The 17,197-nt window shown below is 46.8% G+C and overlaps 1 protein-coding gene across 4 annotated transcripts in view; it reads left to right on the top strand.

Moving 5' to 3' along the window:
• Positions 1-16,925, top strand: part of sema4c (sema domain, immunoglobulin domain (Ig), transmembrane domain (TM) and short cytoplasmic domain, (semaphorin) 4C) — an 86,575-nt gene extending 69,650 nt beyond the window's left edge. For 3 of the 4 annotated variants that reach the window (XM_041209333.1, XM_041209334.1, XM_041209335.1), the window contains 7 exons: positions 2,800-2,944; positions 5,456-5,678; positions 8,998-9,113; positions 10,029-10,180; positions 12,091-12,164; positions 13,090-14,273; positions 15,022-16,925. In XM_041209333.1, the coding sequence (XP_041065267.1) occupies positions 2,800-2,944; positions 5,456-5,678; positions 8,998-9,113; positions 10,029-10,180; positions 12,091-12,164; positions 13,090-13,931 (1,552 nt within the window). In that variant the 3' untranslated portion in view covers positions 13,932-14,273; positions 15,022-16,925. The remainder of the gene's footprint in view (positions 1-2,799; positions 2,945-5,455; positions 5,679-8,997; positions 9,114-10,028; positions 10,181-12,090; positions 12,165-13,089; positions 14,274-15,021) is intronic. The other variant, XM_041209336.1, reaches the window with a different exon arrangement.
• Positions 16,926-17,197: the final 272 nt, after the last annotated feature.

Raw genomic sequence — 17,197 nt, 5'->3', positions numbered from 1 at the left:
ATTTCCATGTGTTGAAAGGGAGAGTGAGTGCACAGCTGGAAGCTTGCTGGCCAGAACCTGATGCACTTTCTCGGAATGCAGTGCGGCCAGTCAGCAGTTTAGCTATCGACCCAGCACTTTATCTTTATCAAAGCACTTTCTCCTGATGGGAAAATGAAACCAGCCTTTCAAGGAATGCTGCAGCAAGACCTTGAAACTTTGGAACACCAATGGCAGGAGGCAAATCTTCCTTGCAGTAGAAATTCCAACCGTTGCACTGTCTGAGGCTGAAGGTTTGCCTCCTGTTTTTATTGTTCCGAGAGTGACATTGTTGCTAGTTCTCACCCTCTGCCTGTCTATGCGTTGGTGCTATCATGAAAGTCTCGACCCCCCCTTAACATCACAGACATGATGTGCAATGGGTAAGAACTGCAGTTGTATGCTTTCCCTCCTCTTCCCAGCTGCCCACCCCTCACTGGAACTCATTGGGGAAACTCACCCCCGAAGGATGATGAGGCAAGGTGAACAGCTTGACCAGCCATGTACAATGGATGTCGTTCCACTGAGTTAGACCCGAGAGGATCAGCACTGGGGGGTTTTCTTGCCCATGATCGCTCTCCAGCAATTCCCAGTGGGCAGAGTCTATGTGAGATTATCGGGCAGGAAGCTCTGCTCAGCTGCGATGCCCCCTGTAGTCAAACAGCCTACCAGCATTCACTGCAGCCTGGCACATTGAAGGAAGACTGCAGAGCAGCCAAAAGGACTTGCCATTGCCTGCGGAACCACACCTCAGTGAAGCGTTGGGGGTGGTGGTGGGGGAAGGAATGGGGTGAATGTGAGTGATGAAGCGAGACTGTGGGGAGGGGAAGACACCTTTCACCTTCTGCTTTATTGGCGAGGAAGCTGGCATAATCTGGCTGGGCTCTGTTGCCTTCGCAGCCGGTATGTGAAGGCACAAATGGCGGGGGATGGAGGCTGCAAACTGAAGAGTCGCAGGCTGCACCAATGAGATTTTATTTTAATTGTTCCCTGGAGGGAGTTCTACGTGCTTGATGAGATGTAGTTTGTTCCCTCATCGCGAAGATGAGACACGGCAAAGTATAACTGTTGGACTTGAAGATTGTGTTGATGGGGGTCGTGAGTGATAAGATCAGCTTGGGGGGTGGGTGGGGGGGGTGGCGGAGGTGGGGGGGTGGGGGGAGGTGCAGGTAGTGTGTTTTTTTTCTGATTGCCACTTGGCAGAAGGTGACAAACATGAGCTCAGCAGGCAGCAGCAGCCTGATTTAACATTCTACTGATTTGTGTTTTGTTCCCGTTTTTAACCCAACGATTCTGGCTTTGAAAGGATAATTCACTGACTTTTTTTGAGTTTTCACATTTTATTTTGCAACTACTGTACATGAAGGCACAGTACCACAACAGAACAATGTACAAGATCTTCTCATGACCAGCATCTGAAGTGTATCTGAATTGTCAGTCTTAGAAAAAGATGTACGAATGGAATTGTCAGAGTCCATTTGTCGTGTCAGGTTCAACAAAGCCTGATCAGTACCGCATCTTCAGCAGTTATTCACCTGGGCCTCTGTCTCATCCACGGGAAAGCTCCTGCATTTGTTGTTATCATCAACCCATGAACATTTTTCACTCCCAAATGATGCTGGGGCAGAATTTCCTCTGTGATTCAGAAATCCAGGTAACGGACTGCAGAATCTATCCCTTTTGTTTAAAAAGAGAATCTACCTAGTTCCAAATATGGGGGGGGGGGGGGGGGGGGGGGGGGGGGGGGGGGGGGGGCATTTGAACTAAACCTGAACAGGGACAGAGGAAAAAGGGAATGGTGAGGTGAGCAGGGCAGAAGGTCAGTCAAGGATGAAAAATGAGTTAAATCAACATATCCTACAGCTCCAGGTGTGTTTTAAACAGAAATAAATTGAAATACAACAAAATGAACTCGGGACCTGGTCAAGGATTCAGATTTTTGGAGAAAGAAAGGTGTCTTTAGCTGTGGACAAGTAAGCAGATAAAGGCCTGAGAGTCTGGCCTGTGATTGAGACCAGGCTTCTTTTCAGTGCAGCTTGCTATCAGCGTTATGCAAGTTTATAAATCAGTGGAATTTTTTTTTTCCCACTGCAGTTTGCTCTTGACATTACAGATGTTTTTTTGTCTGTTGCAACTGGCTGAAGAATCGGCCATCTCATGTCACGGGGAGAGCTTCAGCGCTGAGTGCCAGAATAGTTGCAGTTGGCCATTGTTCCAGGGCAGGCACTGCATGAGTTTGCTGGAGAGGAAATCTCCCTCCACACTTGGTTAATTGTGCAGTAATTGAGTAACGCGCTCAGGCTGAAACTGTGCTTGTTAGATGAGGAGCATGTTGGTAACTTATCGCCATAAATCCGCCCTAGAATGTTTAAGGTTTGAGACCCCGGTTCGATCTCTCTCAGCCTGGCTATCTGGAGTAAAATGCACTGTCCCACAGTACAGCATGGGTTAGACACGGTTTTAACAGATGGATTTCTCGCTGGTATCTGTTTTTCCTGTGCCTCTCTTCCATGATGTCAGGAAGCTGAGCTGCAGCGTATCACTTCAGGCTTGGCAAAGGAGTGATGAAACAGCTTGAAGCATTCCTGATAAATGGAGCAACCATCTGTAAGTGCCGGGTGCCAAACGCAGAGTGAAGAGCAGTGACGGTACAAGCCAGTTCATGTGTCAGTCGGTTTGTGCGCACCGTGATTGCTGGCGGGAGCTTGACAACCGCAAGGTCGGTTGGGGGAGTTGGGGTTACCTGCCTGACCGGTGTCTCTACCTTCTGTCTGCTCACAGGGCCGATGTGGACGTGTCTGCTGTCTGCCAGTACAGGATCAAAGACATCCAACAGGCCTTCGACGGACCCTACAAAGAGTACCGGGACCAAGCACAGAAATGGGGTCGATATTCGGGCAAAGTGCCAAGTCCCAGGCCTGGAGCAGTAAGTTCCTCTGAGGACAGGCTTTTATTCTATTCCCTTTCAGCGCCAAAGATTCCTGTTTTAGATATCTTCCAGCTTTGAAGGTTGAAAAGATATTAAAAATGAGTTTATTATTATAACTTCTCACTCTAAATTTTCATCTCCCCCGGCGAAGGTACAAGCACTAGTTAGATTACATTGGATAAACAGCACAGAAACAGTCTGTTTGATGCAGCCAATCCATGCTCCTCCCGTGTTTGCTCATCTAAATCTATCATCCTAAGCCTCTATTCCCTTCTCTTTCATACGCTTGTCTAGCTTTCCCTTAAATGCATTTATACTAGAAGTTCCATGTTATCGCCACTCTTCTGGGTAAAGAAGTTTCTTCACTGTCCCCTACAGGATTTCTTGATGACCATCTTGTATTGATGGCATGTGGTTAAGTTCGTCACTATCGGAGGAGACATTCGCACTGTATCCACTCTATCCAAATATTCCCTAATTTGTACACCTTTTCTACACCCTGTCCAGTGCCTCTATATCCTTTTTTTATTATATGGTGACCAGAACTGCTCACAGCTCTCTGGTCTCACCAAGGTTCGATACAGCGTGGGCGTAACTTCCCTGCAGCCTGGCTGAGAGCAAGCTCGAGTTAAGCTGTGAGGGACCTGGGGGGTCAGAAAACTTGCCCACACTGCCTGTCTAACCTTGTACATGAACCGTGCTGACGTGGCTTGAGGTACCAGAGGTTGGGCAACACCTGTGAAGCTGTAACTCAGGAAGAATCTGCACTTTCAGGACAAGGCAGCATTGGGGTGTATTGTAGGGGGAGCGGCAATGTATGCTGAAATCCACTGTGGGTTTCTACTCATCCTGAAGCTGCAGCAACAGGAAAAGACCATTTTGCTACAAGCCTGTTTATGGGAAATTGTGGCCGATGCGTGTGCAAACTCCGTCAATCTGCCTTGGCTCTATATTCTTTTATACACTTGGTTAGCAAAAAAGTAACTCTTAATGACTTGCATCTAATTGAGCTACTGTCTGCTGCTTTTTGAGAGAGAGAGAGAGTTTCACACAACTCTTCCTCTGAAGGAGTGTTTGCTATCTGAATGACCTGGTTCTGATCGTTCAGGTTCTGACCCCTCACCCTCTACGTGCCCACCAGCAGGAAGTGTTTATCTCTCCCTTATCAATTCCTTTCCAAATCCTAAAAACCCCGGAAAAAAAAAATCAATTCACCCCATAACCTTAGAATCATAGAAATTTACAAGGAAGCCTTTTGACTCATGGTGTTCATTCAAGTAGCCATCCAGCCTAATTGGACTTCCCAGCTCTTGATCCATAGCCTTGATTTTGATGGGGATTCAAGTGCATATCCAAGCACTTTTTAACTGTTAGGAGGGATCTGCCTCTACCACCCTTTTCAGACAGAGAGTTTTGGATCTCCACCACCCCTGGGTGAAAGAGCCGAGATATTCCGTGGAATAGAATGCATGTTTGATGTTCCGAAGTAAGTTCATGATACGCAAGGACAGACACTGTTCAGACGCTGACAGCAGCAGCCTTGATATCGCTGTAGAGTCAATCTCCTGTAATTTTAGCGGTAGACCCCCAAATAAATGGTGTCAGTATCTGTGCACGCCTCGAATTTGGGGATTGTGCTGAAGTTATGGCTGCTAATTTGGAGAATCGTCAAGGAACTTGCAACCTACTGTGATTGGAAGCACGCAGCGCATGCTGGAGCTCCCAAATTGCCGGAGTTCACTCTGCAGAATGCTCAAACTGTAAGAATCTTGTATCTGCATTGGGCATATTTTAGTCTCCGGCTGTTTTGGGAATATTTGGAAGTACTCGGCTGCCCTTTTGTGAAACTGGGTGACCAACTGAAACCAGTTTCACAGTGGCACTCGCTCTCCAGCGGGAGTCAGGAGCCCTAATGATTCCTTCCCTCACCACCACCAGCCCTGACCCACCACCACCACCACCACCACCACACAGCAAGAGGCGCTAGATTCGCACGTACATAAGAACATAAGAATTAGGAGCAGGAGTAGGCAATTCAGCCCCTCGAGCCTGCCCCGCCATTCATTACGATCATGGATCTTCTCATTTCGGCCTCAACCCCAATTTCCCGCCCTCTCCCCATAACCTTTCAACCCGTTACTAATTAAAAATCTGTCTATCTCCTCAAATTTATCCAGCATCCCGGCATCCACTGCACTCTGAGGTAGTGAATTCCACAGATTCATGAACCTTTGAGAAAAGTAATTCCTCCTCATCTCTGATTTAAATCTACGCGCCCCCCCTCCCTTAGCCTAAAACTATGGCCTCTTTTTCTAGAATGTACAGCCCCAACCATCCTCTTGCTGGAGATTGATCAGCTGAATGTTTTGCAGTGCATCTGGGATCTTCCTGTGCTGCGGAGCTCTTACCTGCGGCCATCACCAGTAATATTGTTCAAAGTTGATGTATGTGAACGTTCCAGTATTGGTTTTTCCATGACCTCATGGTGATCTTTTCCCTCATTCCCAGTGCATCATGAACAGCCACAGGCTGAACGGTTACAACACTTCACTGGAGCTGCCCGACAACACCCTCAGCTTTGCCAAGAAGCACCCACTGATGGACGACCTAGTGCAGCCAGTAGACAACCAGCCTCTACTCATCCAGAAAAACATCAACTACACGCAGATTGTGGTGGACCGGGTCCTGGCTGTGAACGGGAATCAGTACGATGTCCTATTTATTGGGACAGGTCAGTCCTGGTTAAGATCTATATTAAGCTAGAAGTGGAAGCAGAGGCTGTGTGTCTGTCAGGTATTGGGCTGAAATGCAGTTTGGATCGATGTTTTCATGCAAATTGAGTCAGGCCATTGTAATGCAATTCCTAACGCACAGTGTGTCCCCAGTGGCTGGCACACTGGTGCAAAAGGCCGAGATCCAGTTACATGTGTTTTGTTTTGGGCAGAACTTAGGGATTGCTTGATGCTGCCATTTGGCACCTTCTGTCTGTTGCCACTGTCCCTCATCTGGGTAAGTGCAGAGCTCTGAAAAATAATTGTTTTAAAAGATTTGGGAAAAAAACCTGAGTCAGAAGATTGTGCCTTTTTGAAATCTCACTTTGCGTTGTTTTTGACACTAGCTCGCAAGGACCAGGTGATTGTGCTGTGGAGAAAAGGAGACGACCACGTGCCTAATGCTTCAATTTTTTTTAACAGCCTCTTCTTTCATGGGATGTGGCCATGGCTGGTGAGACCAGCATTTGTTGCCCATTGTTAATTGCCCTTGAGCTGAGCTCTTGCTAGGTTATTTTCAGGGGACAGTTAAGAGTTAACCATACTGCTCTTGGCCTAGAGCCTTATGTAGGCCGGACTGAGCAAGAATGGCAGATTTCCTTCCAGAAAATCCTGGGCTTTAGACTAAACGTTTGGGGCAATTTTGAGATCCAGATGGTTTTTGGAAAGTCACCCAAGAGCGCTTATGTTTTTTTTGAACGAGGAAACCCAGGCCGAGGCCCTTGATTACAGGATGCTGTTACGGTTCAAAGAAGCAGGAGAAATTATGAGGTGAATTACGAGGTAAATCGGAAGGAAGGAGAACATGAGGAAAGTGAGGAATTCCACAGCATGCAAGGTCCAGAAAAGACTGAGCTCGAGTGAGCAATGGATGATTTGTCTTCATATTAATGCAATGGAAGAGGAAAAGTGTGCTGGGAACTGGACTTTTATTTTTATTCATTCAGGCCAGCATTTATTGTCCACCCATGGACCACCAAGTAGCTTGTTAGGCCATTGAAGAGGGCATTTAAAAACCAGCCATATTACTGTGGTCTGGAGTTCCTTATTGGGCAGGCACGTTACATGTGTAGACAGCAGATTCCTTTCCCAAAAGGACGTTCATGAACCAGATGAATATTATTCGACAGTCTGGTACTTTCATGGTTACCATCACAGATAATCACTTTTTATTCCGGATTTATTTAATCAACTAAACTTAAATTCCCCGGTGGTCATGCCTGTGTTTCAACTCCATTGTCTGGATCACGAGTCTCTGGATTACTCGTCCAGTAACATAACTACTGTGCTCCTGTACCCCATACTGGAGGAAGCAGAGAAATGATCCACCAAACTGTTAAATTTAATTATGGCTTGGCTGTTCTGAGAATAAAATGATCTACTTCTATGATTGGCAGAAAAGCATTGCTTAGAGAAACAGCCTGAGACTGAGTGCAGCAAATGGATGTGGGAGAGACTCAAGAAGCTGCAGTGAATCCACGGTCTGTCTCTCTCTGTCCAACATCGAAAGGAAAACCAGTATTGAAAAGGAAAAGCTGTTGAGGAGGAGTGACTAACATGTCCTGAGACCCTGCTACTTAACATTCCCTCTGTGGGGAATCTGCCCTCTTGAAACTGCAGCCAGATTGAACTCGAAGGTGATACTGACAACAAACAGACTGAAACTGCAGGGAGCATGACGTGAAAATGTCTGATGCTTGCAGATGGTTTGTTTTGGAAGTTTTTCATCGACATGTTCAGTCCAAAAACATGTGCACACCCATAATTTGGGAAAGACACTCAAGGCATGATGCAGCAACAGCCCCCAATTGCCCACCTTAAATGGAGTAAAATACCCCCAGGCACCTAACCGGAGCAATTTGACACCGAACCACTTGAGAAATGAGGACAGGAAGTTTTGGTTGAAACAGTGTCTTAAGTAAGGAGAAAGGCAAAGAGGTTTAGGGACGGAACTCCAGCATATAGGGTTGTGGTAGCTGAAGGCTAGATCACCAACTGGGGGTGTGTGCGGGTTTGGGGGGTGGTGGTGGGGTGGGCGCAGTGCAGGAGAGGTCAAATTGTGGTAATAGTCACACAATGGCAATATTTAATTATCTCCTTGTCTAAATCATTTTGTCCCAGCTATGAATAAGAGTAAAGCTTCTCTCTTCCCTTGCAATGCCCTTCTTCCTACAATCAAGCATGATATTGCTTATAAGGTGGGGAGGGGGGAAAGACTAAGTTGACCCGCTGTTGACAGGAGGGAACGTTACTGTGTCTTGGAACTCTGTGTGAGGGTCAGGAAAGGTGTAGTTGGCCACTCTTCTGCTGGGAGAGGCCCACTACCCAGAGCACTTGCACAGTCTCCATTAGCATTGTGTTATGTTTAACGTCGGACTGTGGACCTGTGCTAGACCCGAAAGGTGTCTGCTTTCGTTCCTTGTCTACATTGCACATAATGGATCTCTGGCAGCTGGCTTCCTGTGATTGGCCAAATAGCCATGACTTAAAGTAGGGATAACTTGGCCCCGTCTGGCATCTTATTGGTATGTATCGATGTGTCTTGAAATTACAGGGACAGATTCGGTGAGGTCCTCTGATAGATTCACTCGCTGACTGATCTGGCAACACCTTGTTTTTACTGTGGTCATGTGGCTTATTTTCAAATCCCTCCATGGCCTCTATCCCCACCCTGTAACCTCCTCTCGCCCCATAACCTCCCCAGATATCTGCCCTCCGCTAATTCTGGCCTGTTGTGCATCCCCTGGTTTCCATCGCTGCAACATTAATGCTTGTGCTTTCAGCTGCCAAGGCTGTAATGCCCTCCCTCGACCTCTCTCCAATCCTTCATGATGCTGCTTAAAATGTCACCCTTTTACTGATCTCTTGGTCACCTCCCCGAATGGAGCGTGAGGTGGCTCCAGTGTCAGATTATATTTGACAACACCCTCGGGGTGATACACACCATGTCAGAGATGGTATAAAATTGAAAAGTTGTTCTTGCTTGGCCCTTGTCTACATTTAGGCTTGAAGAATGTGTCCTCAGGAGAGAGAGGACCGTTTCTTGTAAGATCAGCTCACTTCAGGCAGACTAAAGCTGGCACCTTCTGGCCCCCTTGGCTGAATTCACTAAGCTAAGAGAGCAGCACTCAGCGTTGACCTTCATGCAGTTGTGTTTATGTGGTGATTTTCTGCTTTGGAGGGGTAATGTTTCGTTTGCTGAAGTTTATTTTAAACAGCTCCTTGAGGCACCTGTTTTTTTCCCTTCTTCCCCCCCCCCCCACCCCTCTCAATCAATAGGAGCAGGCTGGCTGCACAAGGCTGTGATGATTGGCTCCCAGATGCATATTATTGAAGAGCTCCAGCTGTTTGAGGAAATGCAGCCGGTGGAAAGCTTGGCCATCTCCAAGAAGAAGGTAAGTTGATCCCATTTGGCTGCCCACCAGGATTCGGTCACAGCAGGCTTTTTCAGACTCGACGCAGCCACCCTGTGCTGTCTGGGTTCTCCCCTCCTGGGTGGTAGGGCTTCCGTTGTCAGATAACCTGTCGGCGCTGAGTGTCCAGGTCACAGAAACACTCTGGCAACTGCAGCCCAGTGCGGGATAATGGCTGCAGGAGTGCCACATGATAAACTGGGGCCACGTTGTCTTCAGAGGGAGTAGTGGGACAAGGCAAACTGTCATTATTGCACAGAAAGATAGGTTTTTATTTCTTGGCCTGTCTCCGCCAACCCCCTTGCCCCATTCCTACAAAAAAAAATAACTTTCTCAGCTGGAAGGTTTGGGCAGAAAAAAACTGCCTCAGATGGTGTGCAATTCCATCAAAATTTTGAGCATCAGTCACAAACCACAGAATTTTGCTGCCTCTGGCCCACTATCACACTGTGCTCAATGACTTGGATTGGTTTCTGGTCTGAAAAATGACTCCATGTTCAAATTTTCATTGTTGTTTTTAAATCCCTTTGCAGCCTTGTCTCTCCCTAATTCTGTGCTTCACACAGTCCAATAACCCCTTTCGCTATCTAATTCTGGCCTCTTGTGCATCTGCGGTGCAGGTTAACTGCAGCTGTGTCTTGCGCTGCTTGGGCTTTAACCCTTTCTCCCTCTGAGCCACTGCAGAAAACCTTCCTGCTTCACCAAGTGGCCTTAAGTCTCACACCTGTGGCTCGCTGTCAGAGCTTGTTTGATAATGTTGCTGCAAAGCGCCTTGCAGTGTTCTACTGTATTGAATCTGTTCCATAAACCCAGGCGGTTGTTGTGAAGATTTGCAGAGTGAGCAAGAGTCTCTCATAATTGTATCATTAATCCTGGTGTTCCCTCTCATTCCTTCAGAAGCTCCTGTTTGCTGGGTCTCGGAGTCAGGTTGTCCAGATACCCTTTGCGGACTGTGAGAAGTACAGAAGCTGTGCGGATTGCATCCTGGCAAGAGACCCGTACTGTGTCTGGACAAAGCAGGAATGCACGAGGATTGATGCCTTACCAAAGTAAGGAGTGTGGCTTGTGAATTTGTGGTGGACTTATTTTGAATTCAAGGAAATACATAGCCAGGACTTGGGGCCTTGACCCACTGCTGGGAATGTGAAATAAAAGGCAGGTCAGGAAGCATCAGATGGAGAGATGAGCGAAGTTAATATGTGCAATTGTAAACTAAGTCTTCCCTTAATCACCTCAGCTTTAAGGAGAACAAACTCAGCTTCTTTGACCTCTGTAAATAAATGAACTCCCTCATCATTGTTATCATCTTGGTGAGCCTCCAGGGCTTTGGCATCAGTCAAGAGGGAAACCAAATGTTAGTGTAATATGGGCACAATGGTTGGTCTAAAGCATGTGAGGCGAATGTAAATGTCAGAGGAATTAAGCATGGGAGAGTTATTTCCTGGGCTGACACTGGGAAATCCTTCGGAGTTGGGTCACCCAAGGGCATAGTTCGCACCTGTATGCTATGGTGTGTGTTGTTGTATTGTAAGCCACCCACAGCAGGAAGATATGTACTGTGTTAATACCTTCTACGTTAAGCCACCGCTATTTGTCTCTTTGTCCTTGGTTTAAGAAAGGGAATGGAGGTCAGATAGGATTTCCATAGCCACCTCATTATTGATTAAAGAATAACGCATGCATTGGGTGAAGACTAGGTTAAGCTAATTTGTGATCTCTTCCCTTGTCAAATAAGCCATTGATACACATGAAAATTGGCCACTTGGATGAGATAGCAGACAGCAATTGGCAACCTGGAAACTGTAGTTGAATGAGAGCCAGTGAGTTGGAAGCAATTCAGAGAAGGTTCACGCGGCTGATTTCTGGGCTGAAGGGGCAGGTTGTGTCTCTTCTCATTGGAGTTTAGAAGAATAAAATGTGATTTTATTAAAACATAGAAATATCTGAAGGGTCTTGACAGGCTGAGAGAATGTTCCCCCTCATGGGGGAGCTAGAACTAGGAGGCAGAGTTTAAAGATACGGGACCTCCCATTTAAGGCAGAGATGAGGAGGAATTTCTTCTCTGAGGGTCCACTCACTGGTCTTTGGAATTCTCCACCCCGGTGAACTGGGGAAGCTGAGTCATTGAATATAATCAAGTCTGTGTTGGGGCAGATTTTGGGAGAGACAAGGGAGTTAAGGGTTCTGCGGGGCAGGTAGGAAAGTCAGAATCAGATTGGCTGTTATCTGATCGAACGGTGTAGGAGGCTCCAGCCTACTCCTGCTCCGGTTTCTTATGATCTTATTTTATGAATTCAGAAGAGAGGAACATGACATTGATTCAAAAATTGATTGAGACTATTCACAAGCTCTTGGTGTGAAAACAATTGAAGCAAACTTGATTTATAAACCTGGGCACACTGAACGTAAGGTTCTCAGTGTAGTTATGCTGAAACTCTCGATCTGTTTCATGACTTTTTATTTAGTCCACATCCAGCTAATATCCAGAGGTACATAGTTTCCTTGCAGGAAGAGCGTTGAGGCTTTGAATTCTGGGGCGTCTTCTGTTTATTGTCAGCCCACTGGGACTAGAGCATTGTGTTTAAAGGAAGCGATCACTGGAGACGTGAATTGCTGAAATGAATCAGTGCTGGGCCCCGACTCCTGGCACTCCCTCACCTTGTTGCCTTCGGATCTCAAACATTTCCTTTTCACAGGAGTGGGGGAGGGGTAGAGCATTGTGTCCTGAAGCACTTGGTTAACTGGTGGTGTTAGAGCCGGCTCAGTGACAAGAGACCTGCACGTTGTGTGGATGGCCAGTGTGAGCCAATGAGGGAGGCTAGGTTGTCTTTGCCCCCTAAACATTGGCAAGAGGAATTTAACATTTGGCTGTTGGTGTTGTGTTGACCTCCCTGTTGAGTTGCCCATGTGTGCATTTCTGTCAGGACTAATCCCAGGTCACTCCTGTGCTTTTTCTTAGGGTTTTTGATGTCGACCAGGATGTAGGCCAGGACGTAGAGTTTGCAGATGTCAGTCTGTGCCATCGCACTTCAGGTAACAGGAGCTCAGTGCCTTGGGCAGGGTGGGTGGTCAAGCAGTTGTTTTTCTTGGCACTGGCAGCATTGGGAAGATGCCAATGTAAAAACATTGATTCCCATCAGGAACAGGCAAGCTGCTGTTAGAGTTCTCAAGCAGCCAGAGGAAATAACAACTTTAAACCCCCTTCGTGCTACATGAATTACATTGCTTGTGCCCTTCCTCATTTTCATGAGGCCTCAGGGGGCGGCTCTCTTCTGTGCTGAGATTTCCTAACTGAGCACAGGTCATGGAGCAAAAACCTGGGACAATGCAATTGCTGTTGGTGTTTGTCCCTGTTCCAGCTAAGGCCATATACTTATATTGCCACACAGCAGTAGGAGAGCTCGTCCAATATTGTACTCAAAATCATCTGATGCACGTGACTTGTAGCCTAGCCGCAGTGGTCGCACTCTTCTTTGAGTTAATTGTTCGAATCCCACTCCAGGGGCGAGCCTAAAGTCCAGGTTGATGCTCTAGTGCAGTACTGAGCGAGTGCTGCACTGCTGGAGGTGCCATCTTTCAAACAGGATATTAAATTGAGGCCCTATCTGCTTTATTGCCTGGAGATAAAAGATCCCATAACACTATTATAAAGAAGAGCTGGGGAGTTCTTCCTGGTGTCGTGGCCAATATTTGCCCTAGACGTAATCAGATTATCTTGTCAATATCACATATCTGTGGGAGCTTGCTGTGTGCAAATTGGCTGCTGTGTGCAAATTGGCTGCTGCGTTTGCTATGTTGCGACAGTGACTACACTTCATTAGCTGTAAAGCACTTTGAGACATCCAGCGGTTGTGGGCGGTGCTGTATAAAAATGTATTCCTTTTGCCACTTGCCAGCCACCATGATGTTTGCATTGAATAAAGGCTGATGTACTGTCTTTGTTTCTACATTTTTCCAGATAACTTGAAGATGAAGAACCTCACCATTGTAGCTGGCACAAACATCTTCCTGCCGTGCCAACTCATCTCCAACCTGGCCGTGCCCAAGTGGACATTTCAGCAGCAAGACCTTGCCCATGTATCTGACGCCAACTATGAGATCCAACGAAAAGCCTTGTTAATATCAGATGTGGGATCACAGCATGGTGGCAGCTACTGCTGTTTCTCGGAGGAGAAACGCGAGCCCTTTCTTATGGGCAAGTATTCACTCAGTGTTGTTTCGAATAGAGCCATGGCGTTGGAGAGCCAAGCTGCAATAGGTACTCTGGGACTGGTGTGGCTGTACGTCTTTGTCCTGGGTATAGTCTGCGTCTGCTTGTTAGGAGTGGTCATCTATCTGAATCGCAAGCTGAAGGAGAGGCGAGAGAAAACGGTGGTGACCAAGGAAGCTGATCATGTTAATGTGTACCCCACCGAGCGCATCCTGCCCAAGGAGCTGCCCAAAGGCACCAAGTTCATTCCCAGCCAGACGTCGAGCTCGGACGAGAAGCTATGGGAGTCGCCCTCCTACTATTACTCCGACGGCTCCCTGAAGATCGTCCCCGGCCATGCCCTGTGCCAGAACGGGAGCTCGCCGTCGCACAACGGCACCGCCAATGGGATCCCTGGGCAGCCCCTGCCCACCGCCGTCCAGTCTCCCACCCGCCTTAACCTGGCCAACATCCGCGGGGCCAACACCAACGGCTACATCCGGCTGCAACTGGGCGAGGAGGGAGTGGACCCCTTCTCAGAGGAGCTGAGGAAGAAACTGAAGCAGCGGCAGATGTTGCCCGATGCAAACCCGGAGGAGTCTTCAGTGTGAGGGACTGTTGGCTCTCCATTCAGCATAAGGCTACCTCACCTTTTGTGTAAATAGGACAGAATAAAAACAAACACACATTGAAGCCTAAACTTTGTCAAGATTATGTATATATTCCACAATACACCTGCTTTTAAAACATAAAGATTTAAAGTTCCCAACCAAAACAAATCCCTAAAACGTAACACATCTAACTTCGCACAGACTGTCTATATACACTGTACCTGCCATCTCTCCAGCCAAGTTTGTGTGATACTGTGAACAGGAAGAGAGGCTCCGAACTGGGATACTTTTCCCCTTCTTACAACGGTTGCTGTGGTTCGAGGTGGATGCCAGGTTGGTCAGGTAGGTGTAAATCTATCACAGGTGTTGAGGGCTTTCTGTTCTGTGATGGGTTAAGGTGCATGGACTGGCCAGGAGTCTCAACCTCTCTTCACAAAGGCAATGTGTGGAGACAAGGGTGCGAAGAGACTCGGGCAATGCTGCCCTTCAGCTGCTGGGCAGGATTGGGATGTGAAGGAACTGAGAACATTGATGGTCTTACAAGTTCTGGTCACGTGTGATCTGCAGTCATGAAGAGCTCTCTATAAAATGGGCTCAAGCTGACCCTGCCTCATGTTTTCAGTGGGCACGTTGCTGAATAAAGAAATCGGCACAGTTGGTGTTCCACTCTGCCTCAGCCCATTGATGTAGGCCTGAGTTTAATCCAAAGATTTGCGTAGTTTCTGTGTAGGATGTTGGTTGAATTGCTCTGCTGGGCGCCCCAATCTGCATCTCATTCTCCAAGGCCCACAACAGCTTATGTTATAAGTGGACATTTTGGTGATGTGCAGGGTTGCTCAGGCGGAACTGTTCTCTGCTTCCAGTTATTTCCTATTTGCTGTCTCCTCCTTTGGATTGTGAAACGGTAATGTGTTCTAGCTCTCAACATTAATACCTCGACCAGTAAAAATGTGAGACCTGCTGGTTCGGATATAGCTGTGTAGCCAAGAGAATATGATTTTGATCTTGAGACATGACGTGTGGCATCAGAAGGTGTAGTGTCTGCCTGTGCTCCCCTCTCCATATAACTCTACCAATGCTTTTCCCACAGTGTGACCCATCAGTAGACCAGAGATTGCTGCAGTGAACCTATCAGAAACTCCTTGCTGCCACACACCCTTCAGACATGGGCACGTTGATGAGCCAAGTCCATTCGTTCTACTGAGGCTACAACTCGTGGCACTGAGGCTAATTGCATCATGTAGCATAGCAACAAGACACTGATCTGCTCCCCTGGTTTTGAAATCAACTGTGCCATCTGATGAGGTGCACTCTCTGACTGTTGGCTGTTCTGCCTTCTCCTACTACCTTGTTGAGAGATGTGAAATTTGCCACATGACTTGGTGCTGATGGCATGAGCCATTGTTAATGGTGACGAGAACAATTCTGCTGTTCAACATGGCTGAATAATTAAGAAATCAGTGCTCTCCGAGAACTCTGGACTCCAGGCAACAGATTCATGCTTGAGTTTAAACCAAGGATTTAGATGGTTTCTGCCTGGACTGTTGGGTACTTGGAATGTGGGTTTTTGGGAAGGAATCGATGTGTGGGTTTGGGTGGTTTCTGTATTGAATACCAAGAATATCATGGGGTTTGTTTTGAAAACATTTTCTAACCAATTTAAAGGTGGTTTTCAAAGCCCGCATTGGATTGATGCTGTCTCAGCAGTGCTCGCGTGCCAGTGAAAGATTAATGGTTGTCAAATAATGACTAAGCTCAATGATTGTTAATTGGCAATTAGTGGGAATAACTGTGTGTATCTGTAAATATGACAAGAAGGAAGTTTGCTTATCTGTCTGCTAATCTTTGTTTTCTGGGCAGACCATTTTCTGGTGGAGAGTCTGTTGAAGACGTTGTAAAAGCAATTTGATTTTTGGGGGTCATGTGTGCAACTATCATATGTTGTGTGGGGAAAGCTGATTGGGATGTCTGAATTTGACAGGGAGGAATACGATGGCATTGTTAGACTGTCTCTCTATAGTACGAGTCAAGATCCCAAATCAACTATGACCCGTTCCTTGAATTTTTAGAATTGCCAGATGAAGATCCTATACATGTGAATATGGAATATTAGTTAAGATGGAGAGTATGCTCGGCAAGATGTGGCATACTGATCAGACAGGAGTGAGAGAAACTAAGGATTAACTTTGTGTGACATGAAGAAAGGATTCTGCAAATACTCTGCAGGTCAAGACAGCATCTGTGGAGAGAGAAACAGTGGGTTCACATTTCAGGACAATGACGTATTGTCAGAATATGTGTAATTGACAGAAGTGGTAGATGTGAGGAAGAAGACCTGAGACCAAGTGTGCCACCTTGAGCAACCAGCTCCTGTGGCATCACATTGGAACTAGCAGCTGCTACAGAGAAAGAGGCAGAACTGGAGAAATTGCAAATCCTGCAGGACTGAATTGAGAAAGTAGAAGTGATGGGATTGGTGAAAGGTGCAGGTGTCATGAGAAAGTGAGCAGGTGGGGTGGGGGGGGTGTGGGTGGGTGCATGAGGAAAATGCCATACAGCCGCATGGTTAAATGCTGGCCATAGTGTGAATATCTGTACCCCCGGTTGAACTGTGGGCGGAGTACAGTTTACTGAGGTAGGGGCAAAAACAATGGCCATCATACTGGCTGAGTCACGCTGCCCTGGAGCCAGTGGTGGAGAGGAGGGGACAGGCAACAACTCCATGTTTTTTCTCTGCCTCTCAGACGCTTGCTGCTTTGGCAGAGAAGAGAGGAGTGAGCAGAAGAGGAGTTAAGTGATCTGCTGTTGATTGTACTCAGTCCTGTGGATCTGTGCGGGATGTGGCTGTGTCTAATGTACTTGAATCAATTTGCAGGTGGTATTCTACTTTATAATGTAACTTATTGCGCTCAGCATGTAATTTAAGTATTGTACAGTCTCTCCAAAAATATTTATGAAAGTATTTTTATATCAATTAAAAAAGTTTAAAATTTAGTAAACACATACGGTCTCCAATTCTTTTTATCTTAAAGTTTGGGTGGTTTGTACTGCAGCCTACTTCAGATGGCCGTTAGTTTTGACAATGCTTCAATTCACTCTTTTCTGAATTGGCGACTTTTCTATCTTTGCTCTATGGCTTGCACGTTCATCTCTGGAGTTTGAAACTTCCACCTTCAACTTAAAGGACATGAGCACAAAAACTTAAGCTGTAGCCGCAGTGTAACACGGAAGGAGTGCTGCGCTGTTGGGTGTGCCGTATTTTGGAT

Source organism: Carcharodon carcharias, chromosome 17 (assembly GCF_017639515.1).
Source record: "Carcharodon carcharias isolate sCarCar2 chromosome 17, sCarCar2.pri, whole genome shotgun sequence".
NCBI classification, from domain to species: domain Eukaryota; kingdom Metazoa; phylum Chordata; class Chondrichthyes; order Lamniformes; family Lamnidae; genus Carcharodon; species Carcharodon carcharias.
Note: the sequence above shows the minus strand (reverse complement) of the source record. Positions and strands in the feature narration are given on the sequence as shown.